The 9,332-nt window shown below is 48.9% G+C and overlaps 1 protein-coding gene across 1 annotated transcript; it reads right to left on the minus strand.

Annotated features, from left to right (window-relative positions):
* Positions 1-5,415: 5,415 nt before the first annotated feature.
* Positions 5,416-7,909, minus strand: LOC122376019 (equilibrative nucleoside transporter 4-like). Its single transcript, XM_043355674.1, has 2 exons — positions 7,476-7,909; positions 5,416-7,061 (listed from the first exon to the last, which is right to left on the minus strand). The coding sequence occupies exons 1-2, from the start codon at positions 7,576-7,578 to the stop codon at positions 6,874-6,876; spliced, it is 291 nt and encodes a 96-aa protein (XP_043211609.1). The 5' UTR covers positions 7,579-7,909; the 3' UTR covers positions 5,416-6,873.
* Positions 7,910-9,332: the final 1,423 nt, after the last annotated feature.

Below are 9,332 nucleotides of genomic sequence, written 5' to 3' on the forward strand. Positions count from 1 at the left end.
GTTATTTCCATCAGTCGCTCTTTTTCCCTTCTCCTTATTTCCCTCTTTCCATCTCTCATCCCGCATTTTTCCTTGCTCTCTCTCTCTCTCTCTCTCTCTCTCTCTCTCTCTCTCTCTCTCTCTCTCTCTCTCCCTCTCTTTCCTTCCTTCCCTTCCTCTCAGCTCCCTCTTCCCTCCCATTCTCCTCTCGACATATAAAGACTGGAGCCAGACAAAATCAGCCGCCCGTTCCAATATTATTATCACTTTTGGCTCTCGATCCTCATGATCACTCACCTGGCCGTGATGTTGAATCTGACTTTTTCTCTCAGGACAATCTGATCAGGGACCACCGCGGCAGGCGCAGTTCGTTGGGTGGGGAAACATGAAGGGGGGGTTATGAAGACCATTTACCTATAGGTGGTCAATGATGAAGACCATGGATTTTCAATACCTGACGTTTTATTTTGTATGACATGGGATGGGCATGGGACACCAGTGGCATAGGGGGTGGAAGAAAATGCACACAAAATCATGAAATTTGATGGTTGCCCACAGGTAAACAGGTAATTTACGAATACGTTTTGTGCTAATTGCAATTTAAGCCGTGATCCTCGGTCCGTACCTATAGCTAAGTCAGGTGGCAGGTGCCAAAGCTAATTTTGTCAGCCAAGTATTCGAAATCTGTCCATCCGTGAGTAACCTATAAGCATATTGTCGTTCTTTTCTATTTAATAGTAATCGCCTGCAGAAACGGAGTCCGAGCGATGAAGTTGTCGCTTGTTATGGACTCTCTGACCGCGAGACGCTTAGTTTATTTGTTTTACTTTATTTTTTTGTTAGGCTAGGGGTCCCTTCGGTTCAGCAAGCACAAAGGATGATAGGAATAAGAGGAAGACTGGTCTGGCGGGCACCCTGGTGCGCCGCCGGGGCTGAGCCCGTCACGATGGACGCACCGACCAGCCTCACGGACAATCATCCCACCATGAGAGCATGTCATATGATTCTCTCATATGTAGGCTGAAGTTTCAGGACACGCCATGCCATAAAAAACACCGACCGACCTTTCGACCTTTCGTGCGCGGTATGGCGGCACCTTCAGCTGTCAGTCGCTGGTTGCTTAGGTACTGCTCACAACTATGTTGGAACTATTGACAATCCGAGGGCGGAGCACTCGGAACATCTTGCTAGGAATAAACCTACATAGTGTGCCTACGTCCTGGCTTAGTGGGCAGGTCGGGTACGTGATCGTTATCATCAATGGTACGCCAGTCGAAATAGCGGGGTTTGCAAGGTCCTAAGGGTACGCCCGACACTCTTGAGGCCTCCCAGTGAAGTCGCAATTTAAACGGTGAGATAAAAACGTGCCTTTTCGCAATTGACACATTCGTCTAAAATAAATAGATAAATAGATAGATAAATAAATAAATAGATAAATAAATAAATAAATAAATAAATAAATAAATAAATAAATAAATAAATAAATAAATAAACACACAGCAAGCGAAGCTAGTCAGCGCAGTGAAGTCAGTTCGAACCGAATTGCGCTCTTTCCTTTTAACATGGCTCAAAGACGTCTCTCTGGCGTCCGTAGACCTTAAACGGTTTGGGTGAACAAAGCCACATAGAAACGTGTAACAATTGTGTATTTATTTATACAGTAATACATTTTTGTACAAAGGACGGCACAGGCTAGTCACCTGATCAAACATAGCACCAAGTGCTTCCATAAAAAAATAGTGGTAGGAAAAAGATATAAGCAATGAATAACAAAAAAGACTTTAAACAAGTTGGGAAGAATGCGGTGCGAACCCGAAAATTCCTTCAATTCACGAAAATTTATGAATAGGAAAATTCAAAAGAAAACACTAGAAGGCATCAAACAACTATGCTCGACATGTTGTCATTTGTCATATGCCTACATCCACAAATGTAAGATATTTTCACTACCACACGACATAATTTTATTCGAAGGGCTCTTGTCGCACATATCTAGATACACGGCGCACAAACGTCGACCATGATTTCTCAAACGCCCTGCGAAAATCAGCACTGAACAGCACGAAAACCAGTGGGTTCAGGACTGCTGTAATGCCTCCACTCATGATCAGTACCAGCCACAGACGGAACCGGGCATCGGGCATGATGATGCATTTAAAATTCTTATCCATAAATATCAGACTGATGTACGGCACGAATGAGACGGCGAAGATCACCAGAAAGGCGATCAGAGAGGCGGTGGCAACGATATCCTGTCTGGCGAGGTGCCCTCCGGCTTGGTTCCTCACGGCGGTAACCAGAGGTCTCACCGTGACGGGCTCCGGCGCCTGGGCTGCCTGCACCGCCGCCTCTACACCCGTGACCACCGCCTGGACAGCCGGCTCGGGAGCCACGCTCGGCGACTGCTGCGTCTCAGCAACGCGCTTCTTCAGACCTCGACGTGACGACCCGTACTTTCCTCGAGGCGGGGGGAGCGGTGAGGCCGCTGAGGGCACGCGCAGATGGGTGACCTCGACCTCGCCGATGGCGGCGAGCAGAGAGGCGGCGAGCTCGCTGCCGAGGCCCACCGCCACCGGTCGGGCGAGCCGCTGGGAGTGGTTGCTGCGATGTCTGAACGACCCGCCGCCATTAGTAGAGAGGGACGACCGAGTACGTCTGGGGGAATGACGTGGAGAGCGAGAGGCGGCTACGTGAGGGGCGCTGGGAGAAGGCGCTACAGTGGGAGAGAGGGACACGCGACTGGCAGAGAAAGAGGGCGAAACGGGAGAGTGGCGAGAGTACGGCGGGCCACCGCTATTTTCCTGAGAGATTTCCGAGTCAGATGCTGGGTTAACGACATCTCCAGCGTCGCCTCCTGGTCCTCTAGTGTTTTTGATCTGGGATTCTTCTCCGTCAATCTCACAGCTACGGATTTCATCAAGATCTCCCCCAACGGCGCCTTGATGGTTCGAGAGGCCGGCTGTAGTGGAATTGGTGTTAGCAGACTCCGTAAATCCAGACTTTCCCTCACGACTTACCATGCCAGGTCGTTCGGAACTTAACTGCCCTCTGCCAATGTTTTTCGTAGCCGTTTTTCCATCCCCAGCTCCATCATTGGTAGCTTTTCTATCGAGTGGTTCTTTCTTGTCGGAAGTGTTGTCCTTCGATCTTTCGCCACTCGATTTTCCGTCGGCAGATTTATTTGCGACATGTTTTGCATCGGCAGATCTCCCATCAGCACATCTATTGACTGCTTTATCAACGGTAGGGTTTTCATCAGTAGATTTTCCAGCTACCATTCTTCCATTAGCAGGCTGCTCATCTGTTCTTTCCTCGTCAGACCTCTCATCAGCGGCCTTCCCATCGGCTGGCCCACGAACACCCACTCCTTCTTCTCCGTCTCCGCTGCGTCCTGCTGCTTCTCCTACAGCAGCCCTGACGGCATCTTCACCACCAGCGACATCATCCTCTCCAGCACGTTTTGGACCCAGCCGCGCCGCCTCCGCCGCCCCAGTGCTGCTGAAACGCTGGCTGAAGTTACGCGGCAGCAACTGCATGGCCAAGTTGACCATCGCATGACGGCGAACCAGACGTCTGGAGCTGATCGCCCTCCTTAAGATCCTGGCGTAGCAGAATGCGAGGATGACGAAGCCTACGCCGTACATGATTGCAGCAAAGACGAGGACGCGCTCGCGATCCTCCCTCTCTGGCGCGATCGAGATCTTGAAGTCATCCGGTGTCCAGGCGATCGTTTCACTACATTTTCCGTATGATGGCCCATACTGTCCGATAAGGGTTACGATCAGAACAGACGGTAGCAGCGATAGCAGCGTCACCATCAGAAGGTTCGCCTTGCTGGACGGAAACCGGCGATTCCGAATGACGATGAGATACCTCAGCAGGGTTGTCACCACTAGTAGAAAGAAATTGTTCGTCGGAGTCAGTCTCAGAAGCAGGAATCGCACTCTACACGCAGCATCACTGAGCGGGCCGCGAACATTCGCCTCCAGTAGAGGAACGGCCGTCCAGATGAGGTTATTCAAACATCCCAGCACCGCTAGATGGTTGATGACGGTATGCAGGCGTTGATTTGCCGCCACTGTGAGGAGCACGGCACCATTCAGCAGCACGGCCAGCACCACAGACGTCACAATCAGCCACAACAGCAGCGAGTAGATGGACGACACGGAATGGTCCGGATCCACTCGAGCGACGCACACAGGTTGCGCGGGAGGAGGTCGGTAGCGACAGACGAGTTGCTGCCACTCTAGCTGACACTGCGAGCTGAGGTTGGACAGGAGCGGTGATCCGGAGGTCATGGTGCAGCGGCCTCTGACGAGCGAGTGATGCTTGCCGAGCAGGTAAGCTGTGGTTACGTCCTCAGCCGACGAAGGCTCGGTGCAGAGCGGCGTTTCTGCGGAGTAGAGATACTTAGGGGGGATTAACCGCGGTAACTCTGAGGAGGGATCGGTACAGCATGCGGTGGTTATTGGGAAACTCAGAGCAATAAGCTATCAAGTTCAAGCAATAAGTTCGGGTGGAGGGGAGGGATCAGCTATCACTATCAGGCAGAGTCACTGGGGAGGACTCAGGGGAGGGCTGATCACTGTGGATTACAGTGACGACTTGCGGTCACTGGGAGACTCGGAGTAGTAATATTGCGATCACTGGGAAACCGAGGATCAGTGGGAGCATCCATGGTCGATAGTTCCTCACTCAAAGAGTGCTCGCGTGCGTGCTTACCGGGGAAAGGCAACTGGACGATTCAGCGTCTACACTCTACAAGTCTACAGTCTACACTGAGAAGCTCAAATAGCGTTACAGAACTCCATTTTCAATTCCGTCTCCAGTAAATAAGAAAATGCCTCTGTAAATCTCTAAATACCAGCATGTGTGACGTCAAATTGCAGTCCATTCTTCTCACAAAGTCTATTAAATCAAATTTAGCGACTCATACGTCCGTTTTATTGAGCGTGTATCATTTGTATGTGTATGTTGTCCTTTATTTGCTCCCTTACACAGAATAGCCGCTTATCATTCCCTGCGCAGTTACGTAAAATAATGATCGCTCTTTGGGCCGGTACAAAACGAAAAAACACCTGAAGCTACGATTGTTCGACAGAAATTTGTTGAAGATTACTTGACGTTAAGACGGCCATTGTGAAGGTTTATTGACCAAGTGCCCGCAATCTGGCGATGTATTTGCGATCATTTCCAGAACAACGAGCCTATCCTGCGCCTTCGCTGGTATTTGTGGCTGGCTGATGACGGCTTATATGTGGTGAGCCTGCTGAGTTTGCCCACTATTACCATGGTAGCGGCTTCTGAGACTATGAGACAAACATGGACCAGTGCGTTATACGCAAGTAGCATGGTTGAGTGAGTACCTTATGGAAATAGTGATTATTCTGCGTGCAGGTGTCCCGTTCTATCGGATATAACTAAAAAAACATGGGCGATGCTTACACGCCATTTATTTCAGTAGCACACCATTTACCACGTAATCACACACATCGTACTACCGCTAATATCATATATGTGGTCCCAATGAGTTGCTGTGCCAAATTTATACCTAAATAATAGCCAGCTTATCGGTTATAGGATATCAGCAATAATAAACTCAGAATTGGTACGCTTCGTTTGTAAAACACACTCCACTACATGACTCAAAATATCCTAGTCTTAGCTAGCTGTTACTAATGACATACTGACCTCGACAATACAATACTCGCCTGGTTTAAGGTGAATCAGAAAGAACAGATACCTATGTATACATTATCCAACTCAGAGTAGTATTCGGACAAAGCAAATGACAGAGACATCCACAAGCACACACCCTGGCTTCATAAAATTCATTGAATGGGTTAGCTTGTCTGTTATATAAGAGATTTATTTTCGGCTAATTGGTCCCTAACGGACAGAGATGCTTCCATTTTGGCTCATGAATCAATGAACCTCACGACTGCATCGTTTTGCCGAGGACAGGATACGAAATAATTCGTCCCACGTGCCAGGGCACGTGAACAAACCAATCAACAGGCAGTGCGACAAGAATAAATTAAAAGCTGACTGCATTCGGCAAAGAGAAGAAACATCTGAAGAAACATTACTGTTACCGAATATCTACTACACGCCTCAGTAGACCGCACATCACACGCATATCACTGACTTTAAATAAAGTTCCGTCTTTGTCTAGCCTTGAATTATTAACAGCGATATGCTTCCTTGCGTTACCAACCTTACCACGCTGTTTTTATCACTGCGCATTTATAGGCGCTGAGACCATGAAACCGACTCTTTAGGCTATACCTACCTACTTAGGTACTTTCCGAGAGAGCTGCATCACGACGTTAAGCCATTGAACTTACTCAACTACGCACTATCCTCCTTGATATGTTCAAAACACAACCAAGATGTCAACCATAAAAACATAAAATACGTTATCAACAAATATAAAAAATATTTCCTTGTCAGCCCAGAAGATCAGCCTAGCCACGCAGCTGATGCTGGCAATCAAATGGCCTATCTAAGCCCGATAATTAAACATCCCTAAGTCCTTCCCCGTCGAGCAATCCGGTTCACTAACTCAACTCAAGCCAGCTCATTTCCCTCATTCTTGGGGCAGTCATTAACCCATCCCTTGGCTAATTCAAACAATACATTCCGTCTTCGTATCATCCCAGAAGCCTTTTGCTTATGAAAGCAGTCGATCTCTCTGTCCTCTCATCCCATTCCCAACTCATCCTACCCTATCCCTCCTATCAGTCCCTCCTATCCCGCTCATCCTATCTCTCAACACATTTCAACCATTCCGACCCCAACGCTCTCTCATCCCATGTTATCCGCCTTCATCTCCCAGCTTATCCGAGCTACCCTATCTCATCCCAGCAATCTTATCCGCCTTCGTCTACCAGCCTATCCGAGCAGCCGTGTTCCATTTCCTGCTAGCAGCAGCGGCTCACACCCGTCTGTGAGACACAGGTCTGTGATGTTGAGGGTGCCGCAGGTGCTGTAGACGGGTGGACCGAGCAGGGCGTCCAGCCCGTAGGCCAGCAGGGAGCCCGTTGTAAGGCCCAGTGAGTAGCTGATGGTCATCACGTTACCTGGGGAGAGGGGGAGGTCAGGGAAGGTCAAATTGGTGGTGGTTATTGTAAGAAATACGTCAAATCAAGGCAGACCCAACGGGGCTAGGCGACTACAATAATGTAACGATAAGACGAAAACCGATGCATGATTTGGTTTTAATACGGAATTCTCTCGATTTTTCGTCAACCTGCAAATTAATTACCGGCAGTGCGTTGAGCTCCCCTTTCTGTTTGTCTATATCCCCCCTGCTTCTCTCCATCCTCCTTTTCCTTTTCTTCATTTCCTTTCTTCTACCACCTCAGTCATCCCTTCCTCCCTCCCCCACCCTCTCTCCCTTCCTCTCTCTCTCTCTCTCTCTCTCTCTCTCTCTCTCTCTCTCTCTCTCTCTCTCTCTCTCTCTCTCTCTCCATCTCCATCTCCTTCTTACTCACCACATAGCTCCCGGTTCTGATCGGCCACCTTGTTGGGCGCCAGGATCATAGGCAGACTTCCCACCAGTCCATTGCTCAGACCCAGCAGCAGACTGAACAGCATGGGCCACCCCTCCCACGAGAGGAGAGGAGAGGAGCGGGGCGCGGCGCAGAGAACCAGGGGAGGGATCAGCAGGAAACGGAGGGCTGAGAATGACACGAGCTGGGTTCGAGACCACTCGTAGGGTATCGAGGCCAGCACCTGGGGAGAGAGGGAGAGGGGAGGGTTAGATGAGAGGAAAGAGAGCGAGGAACACGTCAAATGAATGAGAAGTGGACTGATAAGTATTTTTTAAATTTCATGAAATTGTCATTAAGCAGTGTCCATTGTCTATAACAAGATTTGCCAAGATGACACGCTTTTATGCTTATTTTCAAGGGGAAGCGGGGGGAGCACCGCCACCTTAAGCATTTCTGCTCACCGAGCTGATATGTGTAGTAAAAACGAAGCTCTTTTGCATTCATGTGAAAGTAGGAATGTTTTCCTACATGTTGGCATAGTTTCCAGCGCTCCATTATAAAATTTCGCTACTTTACAGACATTGAAAACAAGTCCTGCATTTTCCGTCCTCCAAAAAATGTGCGGGTAGCACCGCCACTGATGGCGATGTTATCCACAGATCGGCCTTACGGTGACAGCCACCCTTGGAAGCGTTACTGCTGTCTGAAATAGTAACTCAAACTCATATAAGACACACAAGAGTTGGTTGTTAGTTTGTCACAGATCAGACTGTTTGTTGCGGACAATATACATACAAAGCATGACAAATTCACGTTTATTTCGAAACATCCAGTGAAGTCAAACGTGAGGTTAAAAAACAGACGACGTTTGCGGCCTAACTAAAGCTCTTCTCCGAGCTGAGTGAATCATCATTGCGGCTTTATCCATTTTGCCACCCCTTGGGGTAGCACCGCCGAGCATGGCGGTGTTACCCACACACAGTCATGGACCGACAACGCCCCGACAGCAAAACAAGCCGGGACGCGATTCTTCTGTAATTCCTTTCTAAACGAAGAGCACTTCATACCCTCAAATTTAACGTAAAAATTAAGGCATTTTGACTTGAAATGACCACTTACTTGCTGCTAAAACATGCCAAATGATTACAACGATGGTTTGAAATTCACAAAATGGGCAATTGCGATCTCAAAATCAAATAAATCTTAGCGAAACTTACCTCACGCGGCGTCCCGTTTCCGTTCGGACACCGAAATGGCGGGTGTTTACATTTACATTTCAGAGTTTTGCCGATAGAGAGGATGGCGGTGTTTCCCACATGGCGGTGCTACCCCCGCTTCCCCAATATGAGACAATCCGGTGATTTGGACACCCATCAATTTCGAATGCGTTTTTGAGAATGCAGTTTTTGCTAGAACGTCTTAAAGGGTGTATTCATTTTCCTAGTAAGTCCGATTTTCCTTCTCTTTCATATCACTCTACCTACTTTCCGATGAAGTCCGAGCGTTGAAGATAGCCATCAGCACCACAGGCATCCACGAGCCGAGCCGGCAGCTGTGCACCTCACTCTCATTCCCGGAAACAGGCTCAGAGTGACCAGGTAGGCCAGCCCGATGGAGAGCATGTAGGGCCACACACGACGAACGGTAGCAGAGCGGGCCGCCGCGCCGCCTGAGAGCGAGAGAGAGAGAGAGCGCGAGAGAGAGAGAGAGGAGACAGAGAGAGAGAGGGACAGAGAGCGAGAGAGAAGAGTGAGAGAGGAGAGGGGGGAGAGAGAGAGAGAGAGAGAGAGAAAGAGAGAGAGAGAGAGAGGAGAGAGAGAGAGAGGAGAGAGAGAGAGAGAGAGAGAGAGAGAGAGA

Source organism: Amphibalanus amphitrite, unplaced genomic scaffold, assembly GCF_019059575.1.
Source record: "Amphibalanus amphitrite isolate SeventyFive unplaced genomic scaffold, NRLGWU_Aamphi_draft 001986F_arrow, whole genome shotgun sequence".
NCBI lineage: Eukaryota > Metazoa > Arthropoda > Thecostraca > Balanomorpha > Balanidae > Amphibalanus > Amphibalanus amphitrite.